This window comes from Lygodium microphyllum, chromosome 21 (genome assembly GCF_053477565.2).
Source record: "Lygodium microphyllum isolate KBCC chromosome 21, Lygodium_microphyllum_v1.1.10, whole genome shotgun sequence".
In the NCBI taxonomy this organism is placed as follows: Eukaryota; Viridiplantae; Streptophyta; class Polypodiopsida; order Schizaeales; family Lygodiaceae; genus Lygodium; species Lygodium microphyllum.
In genome coordinates, this window is record NC_141155.1 from 66,382,749 (window position 1) to 66,407,061 (window position 24,313).

The following is a 24,313-nucleotide window of genomic DNA, read 5'->3' on the forward strand; positions in this document are numbered from 1 at the left end:
TTCATTTCAGCCTGCATTTTGGTATTTCTGCAACTCCTCCTGGCTGGGTGCTTCCATCATCAGGCCGTTTTTGCTGTTTTTGACAGTTTTTTACTGATTTTTTGACTTTGAGCTGCAGATTTTGGTTTATTTTGATCAGATTTTGGGTTATACTGCATGTGAACTCTTGCTTTTTAAAGTCTGTGCTCGTGGTTTGGCTGTGTTTCCTCTCCCCATCCCTTCTTTTCTCTACTTCTTTTCTGAATCCTCTCCAAATGACTCCTCCGTGTACATCCATTGATGACAAGCTCCATGGACCTGATTATTACACGTGGAGTGCAGTGATGAAAGCTTGGTTTATTCAGAAGCGGTTATGGTACATGGTTAAGGAAGCTGTGGCATGTCCTTGGCAACCTTCTCCAGTTCCATCTGATTTTGATGAAGACAACCATGAGGAGGTTGTGCTTACATGGGATTCGAGAATGATACCCGTGCTTATTCAGCATTACTTCAATGTATTTCCAAAGAAGTCCTACCAACGGTCACCTCCTGTACGACGGCTTCAAATGTATGGTCGAAGTTACAGTTGCTATACGAGGCTCCTTCCACCAAGCGAGCCGTTACTCTCTATGGCCAGCTCCAACAACTGAAGTTTGAATCCAAAGATACGATTCAATCCTTCCTACTTCATGTTAACCAACTCCAGGACTAGCTTCGCACCATGTAGTCTGCCCTATCAAAGGCACATCTTGTTGATACGGTACTCTACAAGCTTCCTCGGAAATTTGATGGAGTGGCGAATGCTTTACGAGCGCAAACGCATATATACATCATTGAATCCTGCTGACAGAGATAAGTGCCAATATCTAAAGCATTTAAATCAAATCAACCCACTAGTAGGTGTAACTACATCCAAGAGTATCTAAGAGAGCATACACATAAGACGAGTCTCACTATCTTAGTAAACCAAGCTCAACTGCATAGAAAATCCAAAGCTCTAATGCAATGTATCCAAGTAAATGCAAATATCTCAAATGCCCATTCACTAAAGTATATCCAAAGTGTAAAGGAGCAGTACAAGACTTAGTATGTCAAATACGTGACATTCGGGTTCCCAAAGACATCAGCTAATGCATCCAAGAGCATGAAACCCAATAAGCCTTCAAACCCGTAAATGGCAATCACTGAAGCAACTGAAGCATGTAGCCAAAGCTCCAAGACATCAAATGTAGCTCAAAACTGAATCCTAAAGCATTCCATAATCATGTCCGAGTCCAAGTATCAATGCTAAACATCAATGTACTCAAGTGATAGACCCGAATGGCATCAAACCTCAATAGGCATAACTTTCCCAATTAAAAGCTTGCTGCCCAAACATTATACAACAGTAAAACCTTGCACATGCTAAGCTATTTGAGCTCAAATGAAGCCAATGAACACCTCATTACATTACCATAACATTCGGGCATCAATGCCAACTCCAAAGGCATCACATAAACAATGAGAAGCTTAATACATGCTGTCCTAGAGTGTTTACAGCAGGCCTGCACTATTCCACAGTCAATGGCTGAGGTATTTCATCTCAAGGAAGGAGCCAAGTGCAACCAAGAAATACTGGAGTGATTCTCAAGTATTTAACTGATTGCCGAAGGGGTCCAAGAGCTGTAGAAGAGGTGCAGACTGCCAAAGAGAGGGGTTGGACAGCCAAGTGCAAATCACGCTGAGCTGCCTAGTGTGTTTACTGGTCTTGCTACTCACTTTAGATCCTTGGGCAATTATTAATGAGATCCGAAGGGCCTTTGGAACACGCCTCAATACATGGGAACAAGCCAGGAAAAAGTGGAAGCACAATGCATAGCTTGAGAAGAAGAGAACCAAACTGTCATGAAACCTTCAAGCTGAAGCTTTTGTCAAGGGTTGAAGGAATGCTCAATGAAACTCCTCAAATGGTTGACTTTCATACCAATTGAAGGGTGAGGCCCCAGTGAAAGCACGAGGAAGCAGAAGCAAGAGCGTAATAAATGCCCAAACACCCATGAAATGTATATCGCTAAAATAGAAGATGGCAATTCCTATCCCTTAAACACACATTATATTACAGCAATAACATGGTATGTATATGTGTGTGTGTGTGTGTGTGTGTGTGTGTGTGTGTGTCCTTGCAATATAAACTCAATTTTAAAGGTTGCAACACCCTAAAAAGGGTCTCTTAAAGTTAACCTTTAAATAATAAGACAAAGAAGCTACTAACCTTTCATGAAGAACTACACTTCTAGAAATGGCACAATTTGGCTAAGAAATAAGTACTCCTCTAAGATTACCCTCCCAAATAAAATTTCAAGTTAAATCTTCAATCTTGAGGTTTGCATGCATCTCACCGATGCACTATCATAGTCTATTACTACCAACCACAATAAGTTTTAGACATTTTCCTAGTGTTCAAGCATCATAAGCTTTTGCTCAGAGGCATTGCATGCCTAGCTAGGTGTGGCTAGGGGAAGGGGGCTGCCGCCCCACACCTTGTATAACATCCAATAATCCCAACTCTAATTGGGACTGCTGTTATTGGCACATTATTCTGTAGGCTATATATTCACCTACGCCGCATTCCTCATTGCAACTACATCCAGTAAATTCGGTTAAATTCTAAATTCTAAAAAAAGGGGCCGGCAACCAGTAAATTCAGTTAAATATCAAATACCCCAAAAAAAAAAAGGACCAGCAGCCCCCAACTGCAGCTAGCTACGTATGTGGTCCCTAAGGGAGGGCAGACAGTCCCCCTACTCCCAACTGCACCTAGCAAGCTATGGGGTCCCTCCTTCACAGAACCTCATGATATTATCACAAAGTCATAATGTGAGAACTAGAGTGGGGTCCAAAACTTTTTGTGCACCTATACCAAAGCACCAGGGAACGCAGATTGTGATGAACTTACAGCAACGAAGACTGCAGAAAGCATCGTGATTTCCCACAACTTTCAATAAATATAAAAAAGATCAGAGCAAAATATATTTACCTGCAGTTGATGCGCATGGGGAGTGCCCTGGACTCTGCGTTGGAGCTCGAGGACCATGCGGGGGTCGAGCTCGACTGCGATGACCTTCTTGGCGACCTCAAGGAGCTTCATTGTGAGGTTTCCAGTCCCAGGCCCGATCTCCAGCACCACGTCCGTGCTCTTGAGGCCCGCCTTCTGCACTATGCTCTGCACGACCAGGGGGTTCTTGAGGATGTGCTGGCCTTTGGCCTTCTGGAACTCGATACCCCCTCCGCCTGCGTGCCTCTGAGCAGCAGGAGGCTTCGTCTTCCTGGCCTTGCCGCCAGCCATCCCACTCAACACACAGACACGGACACACGGGGCACCGGGGGGCGGGGGGCGAGGGCGGGGGCGGGGGGCGGCGAGAGAGAGAAAGAGAGATAGGGGGGAGGGGGTTTCTTAAGGTTTGAAAATAAAATTTTATTAAATTGAATGTCACATCAATTTTTTAAGATAAGGCATAATATTACATAAATTTTTAAATCTAATTTTAAATAATTTTTTCTGATTTCGGAAAAAGTTTGAGGTGAAATTTTGAAATTTTCGAGCACGAAGTTTGCTGTAGCTAATGTGACTAAGGCCCGGTTCAGACAATGGCAGACATATGCACGCTTTTTTTGCACTGTGTGTGAATATATCTAACGGTCGCCCATAAGTATCACAAGTTCTTGCTTGGATTGTTGGTTTATGTGGCTAGATAGAGCATGCACGATCTTGATTGTGGTTCAAAACTCATGGCTCCTTTTTATTTCGAAAAGGTAATGGGCCTTGTCCTATACATTAAGGTCGAACATGTATATCTTCGCACGGAAATCATCTTCACGAATCCCTTGGGCCTTGTCCTATACATTAAGGTCGAACATGTATATCTTCGCACGGAAATCATCTTCACGAATCCCTTTTCAACACATCAGCATCACGAGCCTGCACTTGTGTGGCCGTCCGCACAGTCTGAACCGGGCCTAACTCTCTAGGAGAGGGTTGCCCATCTAGTTAGCAACTTAGCCTAATAATTGACCGGCTAGCAAGTGTTTGCCAAATGTACAAAGTATCATGCGCATGAGCATTGCCCCTTTTTTTTTCAACCTAACTCCTCCTAAGAGGGCCTTTCAAAGCATTTGTTCAAAAGGGGGGTTGAAGAGTTGTTTCTAAGACTTGAATTTGAAAAAATATTCATTTATATTGGTTGCTTTTCCAACAAAATATGTGAAAAACAGAAGCATGTGCAATGTGTGTTATGTTTAAGGTAGTATATTTTTCCCCCCTATAATTTATTTGAATTAGAAGAGTAGTGACTCCTAAAGTCTTCAAATAGGACTTTCCTAAAAAGGATTATCCTTGTTCATGGCTAAGGGTGATTGGTATGCTAGATCATCACTTTGCTTTAGGATGCAATCTCATTATTTTTGTCTGCCAAGGATTATTGTGGAAGGACTGTACTCACTTTTCAAATGCAAAAGTAGGAGCTAGCTACTAAAAATGGCAACTACACACGTGTTTTCTTCATTCTCAACAACTAAAGCTTACGTTGTATTGTTCTTATTGTTGTGTGCAAGTTGATTCTTGTTGATATCATTCTATGTTGTGTGCTTTCTATTCGTCGGGATTTTGTTGGATTATTGTGCCACCTTGAAGTTTGGATTTGGCAACAACAACAACTAGATTGTGATATGTTTGTATCCTTGCTTCCGTATCCTTGTTGCATGTGAATCAAAGTGTTATTTCAATTTCTTCTGTGCTAATTTTGTAGAGAGGTGGTCTGATTTTTGTGGTGAACGAATGGTTATAAACATCAGAAACAGACCATTGTGCATTTTAAAGAAGATGTCAATAGGGCTGACACGGCAAAATACGGTTCTAGTGGAAAAAAGGCACATTTGCATGAAAAAATGTCAAAAATATGGAGGAAAACACAATTAAAAAATAAAAATAATAATTTTGTGGGCTCTTGAATGAGGAGGAAAAAGGAAAAATGTTCGGTGAGACTAGCAACTCGAGGCTATCTAAGCAAGATGCCATTTTGATGAAAAGAAGAGCACATTCACATGTAAAAATAGTAAAAACCGCATATGAAAAGACCCATATACACACAAAAATAAACAATTATAAATTTGTACATCAGAAATATGGGCTATAAAAAGAAAAAGTGTTTAAGAGCAAGGGAAGATCGGGCCTATCATGTCAAACTGTACTTCTAATGCTAGAAAGGCACATTTGCATAGAAACACATCAAATTCGCGTAAAATTCTTCAAAAATTAATAATTGATGAACCATTCAAAATAGAGGGAAGTAAAAGAAAAAGTGGCCAGTTCAAAGGGATGAACTGGACTATGTCAAAGTTTAATTTTGGTGATCGCAAGGTGTGTTCACATGAAAGATCAACAAATTATAAAAAATATGAAAGGGCAATGAAAGACCATGGGAATGGGGTAGAATAAGATGGGTGGGGGGACAGGGACCTCAACATAACATAAATAAAATATGATATCGTTTAAGGATCAAAGAGTGGGGTGTTCATTAATATATGCAAATAAGATGCGGAGGGATGCGTCCCCACACTTAAAATGTGAACAAATTAGTTTGTCTAATCAGCAAGGGCATAGTACTCAACCATGACTTGCACCCTTGTGTCCCCACACTTAAAACATATCATACACATAAATAAACACAAGAGATAGGGTTAGAAACACTTGGCCCATTTAGTTGATCGATGTGGATCGTTGTCGATGCATTGGGGAGTCAAAGTCATTTGGTACAGGAGGTACCATGGCTCACCACAGCACTTGTTCAACATGGCAAGGACCATGGAACATCACCTAGGGAGGTAGCAAATATTGATGAAAAATGGTTAAGTTGTTGGTGTTGAAGATTATTACACTCAGCAAAATGACCACTCATATAACAATGATAGATAAGTTGCTCGCCCCATGGCTCACACCACTCAAAGAGGAAGAAGAAAAATCCCCATATCTCGTACTACTCGATTCAGAAATTGACAAGGGGAAAAATCCAGAGGAAGTATGCCAACATGTACAATTGATGGTGCCTCGGTGTGTTCCAACCCCTATGGCATAGATGCAAGAAGGCATGCTAGGAAGCCTTGCAATATAGTGAATAGAATAGAGTGGCATGTCATGTGGTGAGGGAATAGACCCAGTCCATGTGTGCACTGAGAGGCCCAATCCGTGCATGCAATGCTCCATTCACACATCTCACCTTTCATTTCGATTTAAAGGGCAAGGATTGGTCACCCACCCCACCCTTTGTCTCACACTTGTTTGAGAGATTCAAAAGAAGGTAGCCCATACTCACATCCCCATCTGGTTAGGATAGGGGTTGTTGATGAAGATTAGCTAGACTTGTTGATGATGCCAAAATTGATCTATTGATGGAAAGGTATACCCAAGGAGGTAGCCAATAGATCAAGAACTTATATTGGAACATAGGAACATGTCATATGCTAAAGGAGACAGATACTTTGCAGAGAGTCGCAGGACACAGTGCACCAAGGGAGACTTATTCGGAACTGGATCCTGGAAGTTTGACTTAGGAATCAACTACTCTGGACGGGGGGATGTTACCACCTTTTCCATAGCCAGATTCCTGCCCAAGGGTGTTTGCCACCTTTTTGTGGAGTGAGGCCTGTTGTTATGGCATAGAATTTCTTCCTTTGCTCTAATAACAGTTTTTTTTCCCTTTATTGTTTCCACCTTTTCTCGAAGAATAAGTCAGCATGACAAGGACCAAATTTATTTTCTCACATAACCAATTAATCGACAAGGGGAAGAATGCAGAGGAAGTATGCCAACATGTACAATTGATGGTGCCTTGGTGTGTTCCAACCCCTATGGCATAGGTGCAAGAAGGCATGCCAGGAAGCCTTGCACTATAGTGCATAGAATAGAGTGGCATGTCGTGTGGTGAGGGAATAGGCCCAGTCCTTGTAGGGATTCAAGTTGCTGCAATTCATACTATAATTCTGACATTACCAACAAACCTGAAAAATCATCTTACAAGTAAAGAACTTGAACACTTCTTGATAGACAAAACTACAATATACTTCTAGAAATGTCATCCAACTCATCAAGAATCATAATTGCTATGCTCAAAAAATGCTTATCCTAAACAATATCAGCCATTCCTGAGCCAAAACATCAACTACATAGATATCCACTATTGTAGGTACTTGCATAATTCTATTGGCTTCAACTTCATCTCCAAATTGATTAGAATACTTAAAAACTTCAAAAATATCATATTGAACTAAAACATTAACATCTTGATCATCGTCTTGATCATCCACATCTTCATTGTCCACTACAAGCTCAAATTCTTCAGTACCCTAATTTTGGGAAATTTTCTATTGCTTAAGATTAGGATACATAGCTCTAGAATTCTAAAATAATTTATCCAATTTAGTCCTAGTACTTCCCTGAAGTTTAGACTGCTCCTTCCTTGCCAAAAAGTCTCCAAGATGATGTCCTGAACAGTCATAAACTGCAGTATGACCAACTTACTAATTTTCAGGTATCCCTTTGAGTTTATTTTTAGGATAACATCTTCTTGAGTCCTAATTTAATTTATTCTCCTCATTCCTTAATCTATCTTGAAATTCAGGAAAATTGCCTGAATGCTGTCCTGACAGATTGAATAGTTTGTTGTTCTAAAATTGCTCATACATGCAATAAGCTTGAAAATTTACAACAGTGAAAATTGGCTAAATATCTTTAGGTTGAACAATGAAATTACTTGGAATAGTATTCAGCATGCTGAAAATATAGGTATGCTAAAAAAATACATTAAAAGACGATGGATTTTGCACTACATGAGTTGCATTTCAAGTGCTTGTAAAGCCTCTTTAGTGAAATCTGACTCCCTTGCTACATAATCTTTCTCAAAGCCAGTAAGAGAACCAAGAAAATAATCCATAATAGCATCTTCATTAAGAAAACCATAATCCTCATGCTTGTCATCTATGACAACATCATCTTCTTGAATATGCAACTGATATTCTTGATCACCAGGCTAATCAGCTTCCTTAATGATAACTTCATCACTTCTTTCCTCTTTAGTAAAAGAGATTTGAGATTAATTATAGCAGTTGGCAAGGCTCCATAGTATGGAAAATACCCTCAAATTGTCGATGTAAAGTGTGTGATGCTCCACTCTCCCATTGGTAAGCTCCTGTGTTGGGTTTGGGGTACTCGAGGATTCTTGGTTGCTTTGGCTCGTGTCCTCTCTTACTCCCTCAGCCTCAATCTTTGGCAAAACCATAGGTGAAGGGTAGCGGTCATCATCATCACTTGAACTTGAATCATGATCTGAATCCAAAACATCATAATACTTCTCCTTGAGCTTCTCAAGTGCTCTAAGCAATCTCTAAACCTGCTTCAAACTTGAGCAAGACTTAACCTTCTGGCCTTCATAATCATAATGCCATTCATAAGCATCATCAAGTACAGTCTCAAAAGAAGTTAGTTTTTCCCATGCTCTATCAAGTCTTGAACCCGACCCTTTCTTTGTTGCTTAAGAGAACTTATTGGGACACACATTAAACTGCTCACACAGATCAACCATGCATAAATACTTACAGGACTTCCCTCTTTCACAGGACTCATGAACATATGGACAACACTTTGAAGTATGTCCATGCTCAAAGCATACTTTGCACCTCTTTTCCTTCTTCTTAGATTTACCCATAATGAAGCATATCTAAAGCTTAAAAAGAACCTGCTTTTCTTTGAGTCAACCTTCTAACTTCTCCAATGATGGAGTAGTAGATCTTCAACCTATAATATTCAAGTTATTCTTTGAAAAATGACTCAAAACTCCTTTGTTGGCTAGACCTCTCAATTTTATCAAGCTTCCTCCTATCTTTCCTACAATTCAGGTTATGCCTGTTATTTCCATCTTGCAACTCAAGTAACCAGCCTGAAATTCCTACAATTCAAGTAATTGCCTTTTCTTGTAGTTCAAGTAGCTGCCTGAAATTCCTACAATTCAAGTAACTACCTAAAATTATTGCAATTCAAGCTATTCCTAGAACTTCTTGTAGTTCAGGTTACCATTTCTGTTTGCTAAACTTGTTGGAGACAGCATAATTGACTAGAAAAAACACACTGTCCTGAATATTAAAGCCCCTTTACTGCTTGAATTGAGATCAGCCACCATAAACAGCACTTGATTTGCAAGAATGACATGCAGACATATAGTACACAACATAATTGTTCACAGCAATATGCTGTCCTAAAAATTGTAGATGAGATATTTCTTATCTTCCAACTTCATGACTGCCTTTCTTTATGAATATGCCATCCTAAAATCCTGGTATGATGGCTTCATCTTGAAACTCTCGAAATGATTAGAGATCTGAAAATTTCAACCTAAATTAGAAGTAAGAACTTCAAATTGGAAGATGAAACCTGAACAATCTGCCTTGAATCCACATCATTGAAAACTTTTGAAGAAATTGAATTCTTCAAGAATAAGAACTTCTTGAATGAATTTATAGCCATTATATGCACAGAATATTCAGGAAACATACTCAGACATGAAACACATATCATATTCATGAATGCAGGCGGTACCATGGCTTGCCACAGCACTCATTCAACATGGCAAGCACCATGAAACATCACCTAGGGAGGTAGCAATATTGATGAAAAATGGTTAAGTTGTTGGCATTGAAGAATATTGCACTTAGAAAAAATGACCACTCGTATAACAATGATAGATAAGTTGCTCGCTCCATGGCTCACACCACTCAAAGAGGAAGAAGAAAATCCCCATATCTCGTACTACCCGATTCAGAAATTGACAAGGGGAAAAATGCAGAGGAAGTATGCCAACATGTACAATTGATGGTGCCTCGGTGTGTTCCAACCCCTATGGCATAGGTGCAAGAAGGCATGCCAGGAAGCCTTGCAATATAGTGAATAGAATAGAGTGGCATGTCATGTGGTGAGGGAATATGCCCAATCCATGTGTGCATTGAGAGGCCCAACCCATGCATGCAATGCTCCATTCACACATCTCACCTTTCATTTGGATTTAAAAGGAAAGGATTGGTCATCCACCCCACCATTTTCTCACACTCGATTGAGAGATTCAAAAGAAGGTAGCCTATAATCACATCCCCATCCGGTTAGGATAGGGGTTGTTGATGAAGATTAGCTAGACTTGTTGATGATGTAAATTTTTATCTATTGATGGAAAGGTGTACCCAAGGGGATAACTAATAGATCATTAACTTATGTTGGAACATAGGAACATATCATATGCTAAAGAAGACAGATACTTTGCAGAGAGTCGCATGACATAGTGCACCAAGGGGGACTTCTTTGAAATTGGATCCTTGAAGTTTGACTCGGGAATCAACTACTTTGGACTATGGGATGTTACCACCTTTTCCATAGCCAGATTCCTGCCCAAGGGTGTTTGCCACCTTTTCGTGGAGTGAGACTTGTTGTTATGGCATGGAATTTCTTCATTTGCTCTAATAACAGTTTTTTTTTTTTTTTTTTTTTTTGGTTCTTTGCCCTACAAGGGTGTTTCCACCTTTTCTCAAAGAGTAGGTCAACATGACAAGGACCAAAGTCATTTTTTCACATAACCAATATTGACAAGGGGAAGAATGTAGAGGAAGTGACAACATGTACAATTGATGGTGCCTCGGTGTGTTCCAACGCCTATGGCATAGGTGCAAGAAGGCATGCCAGGAAGCCTTGTAGTATAGTGCATAGAATAGAGTGGCATGTCGTGTGGTGAGGGAATAGGCCCAGTCCATGTGTGCATTGAGAGGCCCAACCCGTGTATGCAATGCTCCATTCACACATCTCACCTCTCATTTGGATTTAAAGAGCAAAGATTGGTCACCCACCCCACCCTTTGTCTCACACTTATTTGAGAGATTCAAAAGAAGGTAGCCCATACTCACATCCCCATCTGGTTAGGATAGGGGTTGTTGATGAAGATTAGCTGGACTTGTTGATGATGCCAAAATTGATCTATTGATGGAAAGGTATACCCAAGGAGGTAGCCAATAGATCAATAACTTATATTGGAACATAGGAATATGTCATATGCTAAAGGAGACAGATACTTTGCAGAGAGTCGCAGGACACAGTGCACTAAGAATTGGATCCTGGAAGTTTGACTCAGGAATCAAATACTCAGGACTGTGGGATGTTACCACCTTTTCCATAGCTAGCTTCTTGCCCAAGGGTGTTTGGCATCTTTTTGTGGAGTGAGGTCTATTATTATGGCATGGAATTTCTTCCTTTGCTCTAATAACAGTTTATTTTTCTTTATTCTTTACCCTACTTCCAAGGGTGTTTCCACCTTTTCTCAAAGAGTAGGTCAACATGACAAGGACCAAATTTATTTTCTCACATAACCAATTAATCGACAAGGGGAAGAATGCAGAGGAAGTATGCCAACATGTACAATTGATGGTGTCTTAGTGTGTTCCAACCCCTATGGCACAGGTGCAAGAAGGCATGCCACGAAGCCTTGCAGTATAGTGCATAGAATAGAGTGGCATGTCATGTGGTGAGGGAATAGCCCTAGTCCATGTGTGCATTGAGAGGTCCAACCCATGTATGCAATGCTCCATTCACACATCTCACCTCTCATTTGGATTTAAAGGGCAAGGATTGGTCACCCACCCCACCCTTTGTCTCACACTCGATTGAGAGATTCAAAAGAAGGCAACCCATACTCACATCCCCATCTAGTTAGGATAGGGGTTGTTGATGAAGATTAGCTAGACTTGTTGATGATGCCAAAATTGATTTATTGATGGAAAGGTGTACCCAAGGAGGTAGCCAATAGATCAAGAACTTATGTTGGAACATAGGAACATATCATATGCTAAAGGAGACTGATACTTTGTAGAGAGTCGCAGGACGCAGTGCACTAAGGGAGACTTCTTTGGAATTGAATCCCGAAAGTTTGACTCAGGAATCAACTTCTCTGGACTGCGGGATGTTACCACCTTTTCCATGGCTAGCTTCCTGCCCAAGGGTGTTTGGCACCTTTTTGTGGAGTGAGATCTATTGTTATGGCATGGAATTTCTTCATTTGCTCTAATAATAGTTTATTTTTCTTTATTCTTTACCCTACTTCCAAGGGTGTTTCCACCTTTTCTCAAAGAGTAGATCAACATGACAAGGACCAAAATTATTTTCTCACATAACCAATTAATCGACAAGGGGAAGAATGCAGAGGAAGTATGCCAACATGTACAATTGATGGTGTCTCTGTGTGTTCCAACCCCTATGGCACAGGTGCAAGAAGGCATGCCACGAAGCCTTGCAGTATAGTGCATAGAATAGAGTGGCATGTTATGCGATGAGGGAATAGCCCTAGTCCATATGTGCATTGAGAGGTCCAACCCATGTATGCAATGCTCCATTCACACATCTCACCTCTCATTTGGATTTAAAGGGCAAGGATTGATCACCCACCCCACCCTTTGTCTCACACTCGATTGAGAGATTCAAAAGAAGGCAACCCATACTCACATCCCCATCTGGTTAGGATAGGGGTTGTTGATGAAGATTAGCTAGACTTGTTGATGATGCCAAAATTGATCTATTGATGGAAAGGTGTACCCAAGGAGGTAGCCAATAGATCAAGAACTTATGTTGGAACATAGGAACATGTCATATGCTAAAGGAGACAGATACTTTGCAGAGAGTCGCAGGACACAGTGCACCAAGGGAGACTTCTTTGGAACTGGATCTTGGAAGTTGGACTTAGGAATCAACTACTCGAGACTGCGGGATGTTACCACCTTTTCCATAGCTAGTTTCCCGCCCAATGGTGTTTGCCACCTTTTTGTGGAGTGAGGCCTGTTGTTATTTCACCTAATTTTTTCCTTTGCTCTAATAGCAACTTTTTTTTCTTTTTTCTTTACCCTACTTCCAAGGGTGTTTCCACCTTTTCTCGAAGGGTAGGTCAGCATGACAAGGACTAAAGTCATTTTCTCACATAACCATTTTTTTTTTCCACAAGGTTAGAACATTACTTGTTAGAACCATCCACGCCACCTTTGCGGCTAGATTAGATGAGAAGGTAGCAAAGTAAGGATGGGAGGTGGAATTGAGGGGACAAATGGCATCACCCTCTTTATCATTACGATTGATGATGAGTTATTGCCCAGTGGTCATTGTAAAGTCCAATACTCTTTCAATTTATCAATCTACCATTCCAAAGCTAAGAGGATATTTCTACTCGCATACACACAATTCATTTTAAACTTTAAGATGGTTCCGAGGTTGCTGGAATGCTTGTGCAGCATTAGATGTTGTTGATATAGCATCAATTGCATACCCTAAACTTTAGGTGCTTCTCTTCAGTGCCATTTATCACTCTTTGCTCCCATTCTTCCTTCTCGTAAGCCCTTGGTTCTCATATGCTCGTCAAAAGCTCTTCTTATTGCTTCAATGGGCAAAGGGAGAAGTAGTTTGATGGGAACTAGAATGGGATCAAACTAGTGATGAGAAGATTGAAGATCTTTTGGAAAGTGAGATAATGTTGTTGATGAGGTTCACATTGATGGCATGACTACCGATGATAGAGATGATGGTCCATGGGTCCTCTAGATATATGTATATATATATATATTCCTCTATCTTTCTCCTTGTCTCCCTCTCTCTCTTCCTTCTCAAGAGATGGGATAATAGCATGTCGATTTTGATAGAGCAACCTCCTATGTTCCCCTCTCCATATAAATCGAATTTGTCACCTCATTCTCAACGGCTAGTTTGAGAGGTTGCGTGTCAGCGAGCTTGTGATGGATGTTATTGGTCTTTCACTCAACTCACTCTCCGACTCTTTCTCCGGCCTCTCAAGCAATGGGTGCCACAAGGTTGTTCACAAGAATGATTGTGTATGATAGGCTCCTAATTGAGAGAGGGACCTGACTCTCCGTAATCTCCACGTCAGTAGTAGTAACAGTATCAGAGGCAAGAGTGAGTGACGTCCACGTGAGAGAGTGAGTGTTAGTGAGTGTCATGATCCCCAAGGAGGGAAGTACTTCTTTAGGCGATAGCCATTGATAAGGAAGTGATTATCAGAGGCCATTGCTTGCACTTGGATAGAGCCATTAGGATTGATTGCTAGGACTTTGTAGGAACCCATCTAGCACTATTGGATTTTCCTAAAAACCTGCAAAATCTTGAATCATAGGTGAGGACTAGGTCACCTTTCTTGAATTCTTTATGCTTGAGGAAGCTGTCATAGTAAGCGTTTCGTCGGAGCCTGTGTGGCTTCCATACACTGTAAGGCCATCTGTCATATTTCATCCAAACATTCCAAGTGTAGAAGGTGGTGTTGTAGGGACTCATTATCTCCCAAGTGCTCTGTGATAGCCACTCGTAAAGAGGGTAGCTCAAACTTGATAGGGAAGACTACTTCTGTGTCGTATATCGGCTAAAAAGGTGTTATAAGAGGTTCTATACACCCAAAGAGCCTCTATAAGTCGATCATCCAAATCACGACGATGTGCAATAATAGTCCTTGTTAGGATCAAGCAAAAGGATACGATTGGTAACTTTGACTTGGCCATTGGCTCTCTAGGATAGTAGGTTGTGGACTTACGATGGAAAATTTTGTAAAGCTTTGTTAGCTCTTCCATAATATTGTTTAGAAAGTGAGTGCATTTGTCACATGACCAGCTTTAAGAGACTACCAAAGTGAGTGATGATATTCTCATACAGAAACAAGGCCATGCTATTACCATCATCTCGTTTGAGAGCTTTGGCTTTACACTACTTTGTCACATAGTCTGTACATACCAAGATATATCGATTCTACTTGGTTGACAGCTCAATGGGAGGTTGACAAAGTTGATGTCCCACTTCTCGATCGACTTTAGAGGAAGAATGGGCTAAACTAGCATACCACTATATTTGGTAGGCTTTTCCATCCACCATCATTGACAAGCATCATAATCTTTGTAGTAGTCATAGGCATCTTTATGAAGTGTAGGCCACCAATAACCTATGAGTAGGGCCTTTCTCGTTATTGCTTCTCCCACAAAGTGTTCGCCATAAGGCTCATCATGGCATGCTTTTAGCACTATCCTGATCTTGTCTCCTGCCACGCATCTTCACAGCACTTTATCTTTGCCTCTTTTACAAAAAGCCACCTAGCAAAGTATAGGGAGACTAATTCCAACAAAAGCTTTTTCTTCTATCTGCTAGAGATGTCGAGGGGTAGTGTTGTGTAGCCAATAGGTTGGCAATGCATGCATACCATGGGGTTACTATTTTGACCAAAAACAAGGAAGTATCAAGGAGGTCTAAATAATCCTATACCTCTTCTTCAGTATGAGGGATTCAGGATAGATGATCGGTCAAAACATGGGAACAACCCTGCTTGGTAACCACTTCAAAGTCAAACTCCTAGAACATAAGGATCCATCTCATCATTCAACCTTTAACATCTGTATTATTTAGTAGGAAAGATAGGGTCTCATGATCCACATAATGCTTAAAGTGCGTTGACAACATGTAGTGTCGGAATTTCTCCAAGGCAAACACCATTGTTAGGCATTTGAACTTTGTCATTGTGTAGTTTCTTTCTTGATCGATAACCTTATAGCTTGCATAGTAGATAGGTTGATCTAGCTTCGAGGAGCCTTTTTGACATAAAACTGCACCTAGTCCTTTGACAGATGCATTAATATACGCATGGAAATTCTTCATCCAATTAGGAGGTTGTAGAATGGATGCTTCAATCAGACACTTTTTCAGAGAGTTGAAAGCTTCTTCACAATCAACGGTCCAAGTAAACTCTATATCTTTCCTTAGGAGCTTATGCAAGGGGGAATGCCTTTGCTGCAAAATGTGCAATGAACCACCTATAATAGCCCACATGGCCAAGAAATCCCCTCAACTGTTTGAGGTTGAATGGTGTTGTCAACCCTCAAACGAACAAGGTGGAAAAGCCGAAAAATCTAAAGCAGAAGACGAGGCCAAGGAAAAAGTGAAACAAAAGACGAAGGTGTGCCAAGAAGAATTTGGAACATAAGAAGTGCAGAAAAGTCCTAAATCAAGGAGAAAGGCACATGAGAAAAAGCGCAAGTCAAAACTTTTGTAAAAAAGGCGCAAAGTGCATCATGATTTAATTTAAAGAGCGACAAGCTCTCACTCGTGCAATTTGTAAAGGTAGATGGGCGGTAGGAAGGAAGCTAGGAAGATAGGAGGACAATAGAAAAAAGGGCCTAGGCCATGGCCAGCCATGTAAAAAAGGGAATAAGGGGATGACCATCCAAAAGGGATTTATATAAAGTTGAAAAGTGAATGAGAAGCTCATTCTTGTGTGTGGCAAAAAGTGGCTCTCCTCTTCTTCTTTTTCTTATTCTTGTTCTTGCTTGCTTGAGCTTGTGCTTGAGAGAGGGAGTGTGAGAGTGTGAGGGAGTGAGTGTGTGAGGGTGAGAGGGAGTGAGTGTGAGGGTGAGGGACCGGGGAGGAGAAGCTCTCAATCTTCTCCTCTCTTCTTCTCTTCTATTCTCTTCTCTTCTCTTGCTCACGGAAATGGAGCTTGGAGCGTGGAGCTTGGGGATGGAGCTTGCTTGAAGCTTACACTTGGATCGTGGAGCTATCGAAGTACATGGGAGAGGAGGTAACTCGATTGGCATGGAGGTAAGCTCACTACACTCATGGATAGATAGCGTGTTGGCTATGTGAGAGGTAGCCATTAGTGCTTAGCTTGGAATGCTTGAAGCAATAAGCAGTCTATGGGTCTTGGCAGTTGAGCGTGAGCTCCCACTACATTTTGGTTTCGTTGCCGGGACCAATAGATTTAAGCCTTGAGCGCTTGTGCGCTTCGAATCGAGCATTGAAGTAGGGTTTTTCCCCGAACTAGTGCTTGAGGTAGATAAGTAGGAAGCGAGGGAGTTTGAAGAGGTATTCGATCTCCTTAGCAAGAAGGTTTTTGGTTTTTTGACTTGGGAAAGTATGATGGAGTAGTGTCGATGTTTCCCTTATGATTTTTTCTTGCATTTAGGAAGGATAGGAGCAAAACATTGGAGCACACAATAGGGTTTTCTGTTGCTGTATAACAGGTTGAAACAGGGAAAAGAAGAGCAAAAAATGCAAATTTGGGTTAAATATTAGTAAGGGAAGCAAGATTAAGGTGAATGCAGGCTTGGATAGGGTAATAAGGGGCCAGGAGTGGGAAGGAAGACCACATTTTGCATTGCAGGGTTTCAGGAGAGCTGGAGAGAGAGAGAGAGAAAGAGCTTCATTGCATGGACCTGCTTTGAACTTATCATCTAGAAGTTATTTGCCCAGCACAGGTAATTCCACACCTTCCCCTACGTGAGTAGCTTGGATATGGAGGTGCTCAATAGGTAGGAAGGCCTCAATCGCTCGACGCGACGAATTCTTGGAAGTCCGACTAAAAAACGCGTCACAGGCGATTCTGGGCCGAGTCCCAAAATGGACCCTTGGACCACTCAAACATTCGGCCCTCAGACTACTCAATCCATTCGGTCCTTTAGTATTCGGCCCTCGGCCAACTACACTCGGACGACTTTCACTCGGGCTATCTGAGTGAAGTATTTGGACCACTTGATACACGGTCCACCTGACTCGTCCATTTGACCCTTGACCCACTTGGCCAACCCCATTCGGACAAGTTATCATTTGGCCCTCGGCCCACTTGGCCACTTAGCCTTCGAACCACTTGGGCACTGGGCCCTCAAACAAATGCACTCAGACCGGCCGAATTTAACAATTCAGACCAGCTATATTCAGCTCTTGGCCATTCGGAAGGGCCGAATCGGGCATTCGGCCCCTACAATTCGGACTTGTTGGGCCGAATTTGGATTTGTTCAAAATTCTAACCTGTAGATTCTGAAACCAACCAGAGACCACGCATAGCCAAAAGCACATCATAGATCTATTACTAAACTTAAATCTAGAGCAAGTAGTTGAAAACTTGGATACGAACAGTCCTTCAAATCGCACATGGTGGTTACCGTAACTACCCTGTGGGCCGAGGGGGACTCCCCCCCCCCGCGGACCCTCGCAGTGTAAGGGCTTTGTAGCTATACCATGCCGTTGCTACCGATTGCACCTATATAGGGAGTAGTAGTGACTCAAAGCCCTGCCTTGTTTCCACTCTACGTGTGATTCCCTATACCCAATGGTGAACCCTCTTATGTGCGGCGTCACGAGGGTGTAGTCCTGGGATGTGTCTATGTTGTCCCGCTTTTGGATTGAATAATACAAGAGTATACCTTGAGCTCATATCGTGTTACCTTTCTGTGCCATGTTGAGTGCGTAACGAGTGCAGGTTTATCACACTTGGTATCAGAGCAACTCTTGCTCGGAGTGAAGGAGTGCTCACGGAAGCAGGAGGAAAGATCTAGTGCCCCAAAGAGATCGAAGTCGTAACGACCCACAGCGCGACGTCCCACGTCGTGTCGCCCCACGTCGCGACGCCCCACGTCGCGTCGACCCACGTCGCGTCGCCCCACGTCGCATCGTCCCACGTCGCGACGCCCCCCCGACGCGTCGCCCCGGCGTGACGCCCCAACCTCGACATCCCACCGTCTGAAGACGTGACGCGGCTTCCCCACGGCACGACCCACACCACCACAGGCAAAACGCGGCTTCCCTGCGTCGACACCACCACCAACCACATGGAGGAAGAAAGGGAGAACATCACCCTCCCAACATTAGAGGATAGGAAGAAGAGTAGGGGACAAGAATGGAGAGTGGCCCAAGAGGAGAAGGTGGCCGGACTAGAAAGACAAATAGATGGTATGTCAGGCATGCTAGAATCAATATGGAGGAACATGCAGATGAAAGAGGAAGAGGAAGAAAGGAGGAAAAAACTAGAAGTAGAGCAGGGCTATAGAGAATGGGTGAGTCAACAACAAGAAGAGGAGAGGAGACACCGAATGCAAGAGGAGATGGATAGAACAGGTAGAGAGGAGTCATCTAGGAGGGCACAAGATACAAGGAAGGAGAAGGGGAAAGTAGTAGAATTAGGAAGCAAAAAGAAAGACAAGAAGAAGGAGAAGAAGCACCATTGCAAAGAAGAGGAAGATAGCAGTAGTTCAGAAGATGATTATGGAAAATTCAAGATACCCCAACCCGCCAAGTATAAGGGAGAGAGAGATGGGTTGGTTCTGAAGAAATGGATTGCAGAGGTGGATAGGTACTTAAAATATTCCAGAATCACCGAAGACAGGAAGGCGGAAGTGGCAGCCATTTACTTGGAGGAGGACGCTACCAGTTGGTACCTGTTAGAACAGGAGCAGGGCCACACAATCTGTTCGTGGGAAGAACTCCAGGAAGAACTGAAGGACTACTTTATTCCAAAGCTGGAGAAATTCAAAGTGAGAGATGAATGGAGGAACCTCAAGCAAGCACAGGGAAAGATGAAAGAATATGTCAGCAAATATAGGCAAATCATGCTGCAGCTACCAAACATGGATACTGACACTAAGCTACATGGATTTTTGTTTGGAATGCAAGAATGGGCTAGAAGAGATGTGGAGAGACAGGAGCCAACAAGCTTAGCAGAAGCCATGAGAATGGCCGAACGACTGGTGGACCTGGAAGGCAAAAGAACAGCACAAGGGAATCAAAACAGGTTCAACAACAACTTCAACAACACCTTCAACAACAGCAACTCCTGGAACCAAAGGCCCAATGCTCCTAGAGGGGCATTCACAGATACAAGGAGTCAAAACACCACTAACACCACGGCCATATCCCAAACCGCATTAGTCCCAAGAGGAGCAGCAGGGAGACGGGGAAACAATCACTACAGGCCAACCCCTAGTACATCATATGGGCCCGCAGGATTAAACACATCATGGTGGAGACCCCCAGGCCCTTCCACTGGCATCAGATGCTTCAAATGCAGGGGTCCACACTACCAAAACACATGCCCAATAGAAGACACAGCTTCATCGAGTGGATCAAGGGTGAATGCAGCTTGTGCATATGGAGGAGAAGAACCACAACCACCGCGTATCCAGGAAATTCCAAATGGGAGTGAAGAGAGCATGGACCACCCAAGGGTAGGGTCAGTTAGTGCCCGATCCCAATGCATGGCAGCCAGAGTAGCGGCAGTCCATCATCTATACATCAAAGGTCGAGTGGGTGAAGGAAACCAACCTATCATGGTGGACACAGGAGCAACCCACAACTTCATGACACCACAGTGTGCAGCAAAGCATGGATTGAAACTATCCAAAGCCCCAGAAGGATTAACAGTAACATTCGCACAAGGAGAAGCCAAGGAAGTAAAACAAGTCTTTGCAGTCCAAGTGGAAGCCGACAAGTGGAAAGCGAAACTCAACTTCTTAGTAATCCCCATGGATGATTTTGAAGTGATATTAGGCTTAGAATTCTATGACAAGTATGTCATTGCAATGTTTGGTAAGGGTGTGAATGAAATGATGCTAGATATGCAAGGAGAAGGCATCAGAGTACCCTGCGAAAGAATGCAGCTACCTGGTAGGACCCCAATCAAGGTGCAAATGAAGGAGAACAAGCCAGGAGTATCATGCCAAACAGTGAAACCAGTTGCAAACCAACCAAAGGGCCAGACCCAAAAAGCACCGGTCCAAGGGACCGTCATCAGGCCACGTATCATGACATGCAGTGCAAAGCAAGTCGAGAAATCAGTCAAACAAGGAGATATGGTCTATCTGTGTATGATCCGACCAATAGAAGAAGAAGAAGATGGCAAGAAACCCAAACAACAGAAGAGGAACACAGAAGTGGCAGAAATACTTGAAGAATTCAAAGATGTAATGCCAGCCGAGCTACCCAAAGGTCTGCCACCCAGATGAGATGTGGATCACAAGATTGAGTTGATTCCAGGGTCTTCTCCACCGGCCCGAGCTCCCTATCGCATGAACCACACTGAGCTCATGGAATTGAAGAAGCAACTACATGAACTAGAAGAACAAGGATTCATCCGCCCTAGCAAATCCCCCTTTGGTGCTCCAGTGTTGTTTGTAAAGAAGAAGGATGGGGGACTTAGACTCTGTGTAGATTATAGGGCTCTTAACAAAATCACCATAAAGAACAAATACCCTATGCCCCTAGTGGAAGACCTCTTAGATAGACTGCATGGGGCTAAGCACTTTAGTCGGATTGACCTTAGATCAGGATACCACCAAATCCGCATAGCCGAAGAAGATATCCCAAAGACAGCCTTCCACACCCGATATGGTAGTTTTGAGTGGTTAGTATTAGGGTTCGGCCTAAGCAATGGGCCAGGCACATTTTGTGGCCTCATGGATGGAATTTTTAGACCGGAGATAGATATCTTTGTCATTATCTACATAGATGACCTCCTAGTCTACAGCAAGACCTTAGAAGAGCACAAGCAACACTTACGCCAAGTTTTTGAGAAACTGCGGCAACATTAGTTATACGCCAAGCCGAAAAAATGTGAATTCGCAGTGAAAGAATTGGAGTTCCTAGGCTTTATCATAGGAGCAGATGGAATCAAAGTGGACCCTAAGAAAGTGGACGCTGTCCAAAAATGGCCTGTACTAAAAACTGTAAGAGAAGTGCGGGAGTTCCTAGGCTTCACAGTATTTTGTCGAAGATTCATCAAAGATTACAGCCTCATCACTGCCCCCCTCTCCCAGCTCACCAAAGAAGACCACTCGTTTACATGGGGGAACGCGCAACAGGAAGCCTTTGAGCAGATGAAGAAGTGCATGAGCCAAACTCCCGTCCTAAGGGTACCGAACTTCACCAAACCCTTTGAAATCTCTACAAATGCATCTGACTATGGCATAGGGGGTGTACTGGTACAAGAGGGGCACCCCATTGCATATGAGTCAAAGAAATTTACTGATGCTGAAACAAGGTGGAGCACACATGAGAAAGAAATGTTGGCAGTCATCCACTGCCTTAGAAAATGGAAGCACTATGTTCAAGACAAGCATACAATAGTCTTCACCGACAATATCTCCCTCAAATACTTCCAATCCCAACCCAAGTTATCAGCAAAGCAAGCCCGTTGGCTAGACTTCCTAGCCGAATTTGACCTGGAAATTAAGCACAAGCCCGGCTCTACTAACAAAATCGCAGATGCCTTGAGCCGAAAAGCTAACCTGAAAGCTGTCAGTGTGGTCAGCAGCAACTTCATAGAACTTGTCAAAGAGGCCCTAGAACAAGATCAAGACATGCACAAGATAATCAAAGATGTGGAAGTAGAGAAGACCCCCCCATGGAATGTACACTTTAGAAGAGGGTATTCTATTTTTAGGCAAAAGATTGTATATCCCCAACAATGTGGAATTAAAGAAACTCATCCTACATGAGATACATGACGGCAAGATTGGAGGCCACAAAGGGCAAAGCAAAACCTTGGAGGCCCTTAGGAAGCAGTTCTTTTGGCCGAACATGAAGGAAGAAGTGATAGACTACATCAAAACTTGCCCCACTTGCCAAATGGTCAAAGCACCCAGATCAAGACCAGCCGGACTACTACAACCATTACCAGTACCCAATCGCCCATGGGATGTCATCAGCATGGACTTCATTGTGGAACTACCGGAGTCCCATGGGTACACAATCATCTTTGTAGTGGTGGACTATTTTTCCAAACAGGCCCACTTCATCCCGGCCAAACCACCACTGAATGCCAAGGAGGTAGCACGCCTCTTCTTCACACATGTATTCAAATTGCACGGCTTACCACTGGCTATTGTATCAGATAGAGATGGAAGATTCATGAACGACATGTGGAAGGAACTCTTCAAGACTCTGGAAACCCAACTGAGATTCTCATCATCCTTCCACCCGGAGACAGATGGACAGACAGAACGAGTCAACCAAGGCATCGAAGATTACCTCCGCAGCTATGCTAGAGTGGATCAGAAAGATTGGGCCTTGTACCTTGATGTCTTGGAATTTCACTATGATAGCTCCATCCACTCGGCTACAGGGTACACTCCCTTTGAGTTAGCTACAGGAAAAGAAGTCATCACACCACTGGCCTTAGCATCCGGAGCGACCAAAGCGGAGGATCAAGATGTAGAAGAATTCTTGAAGAAATGGAGAGATCGCAATGCAGTAGCGAAGCAAAGTCTCGAGCGGAGCAAGATCACAATGACAGAGCAAGCAAACAAGAAGAGAAAGGCGGTACTATTCGCCAAAGGAGACATGGTCCTAGTGAGCTCTAAGAATATGTCACTTCCCAAAAACATGACCCCAAAGTTCAATCACCGCTACTATGGACCCTACCGAATCACTCAAGTGTTGAACGAAGTCACTTACAAGCTGGACCTGCCAGACAGTGTTTGTGTTCATAATGCATTTCATGCTCGTCTTCTGCGCAGGTTCTATCCCGACAACCAATGGGGACGGCGCGTACCAATGCTCCATTCCAATGGTCCCTTCGAAGTAGAAGCATTCCTCCGACGCCGGGAACAAAGAGGCTTTCCCGAATACCTCACCAAGTGGCGCGGGCGTCCACTCAAGGAGGCCACTTGGATCTCAGAAGCGGAGGCCCATGAACGCGGAAAGGATGCCTTCGCCCTTTGGCTCGAGGAGAACCCCCTGCTCCTTCTACCGACCCTTGAGCCGCCTCAACACTCCAACAAATAATGCGGCTCTCAATCATAGACCTCGAATGTGCCTCCACTCCTCAAATGTAATCGAGTCGAGGGTGGTAGCAATCATCACAAATAACTCCATCAAAAAGGAAAAAGCCCCAATGTCTTAGTGCGGCAGACACTGGCCAGTCTGATAGTATAGACTGTGTTAAGACCCCGCGGTCCCTTTAGACCGGCAGACACTGACCAGCTTGCTAGGAAAAGCTGCGTTAAGACCCTGGATGAGTCAAATAACAAACGCTACCCTTAGATTGCTGAGGTCAGCAATCCAGTAAGCGGGGGTGAGTGTAAGGGCTTTGTAGCTATACCATGCCATTGCTACCGATTGCACCTATATAGGGAGTAGTAGTGACTCAAAGCCCTGCCTTGTTTCCACTCTACGTGTGATTCCCTATACCCAGTGGTGAACCCTCTTATGTGCGGCGTCACGAGGGTGTAGTCCTGGGATGTGTCTATGTTGTCCCGCTTTTGGATTGAATAATACAAGAGTATACCTTGAGCTCATATTGTGTTACCTTTCTGTGCCGTGTTGAGTGCGTAACGAGTGCAGGTTTATCACACGCAGAGGGGGCTCTACCCCCTCCGCACCTCCCACAAGTAGGCTCGAGAGAAAATGCGCGTTGTGATAGGACCTCCAAATTGTATCTTGGTGTAGTAATGGCTCTACACAAGCATGGATTCTCGC

The 24,313-nt window shown here is 43.1% G+C and overlaps 1 protein-coding gene across 1 annotated transcript in view; it reads right to left on the bottom strand.

The window, feature by feature from the left end:
- Positions 1–3,365, bottom strand: part of DIM1A (Ribosomal RNA adenine dimethylase family protein) — a 31,068-nt gene extending 27,703 nt beyond the window's left edge. The window contains exon 1 of the mRNA XM_087661212.1: positions 2,996–3,365. Within this exon, the coding sequence (XP_087517338.1) occupies positions 2,996–3,304 (309 nt within the window). The 5' untranslated portion in view covers positions 3,305–3,365. The remainder of the gene's footprint in view (positions 1–2,995) is intronic.
- Positions 3,366–24,313: the final 20,948 nt, after the last annotated feature.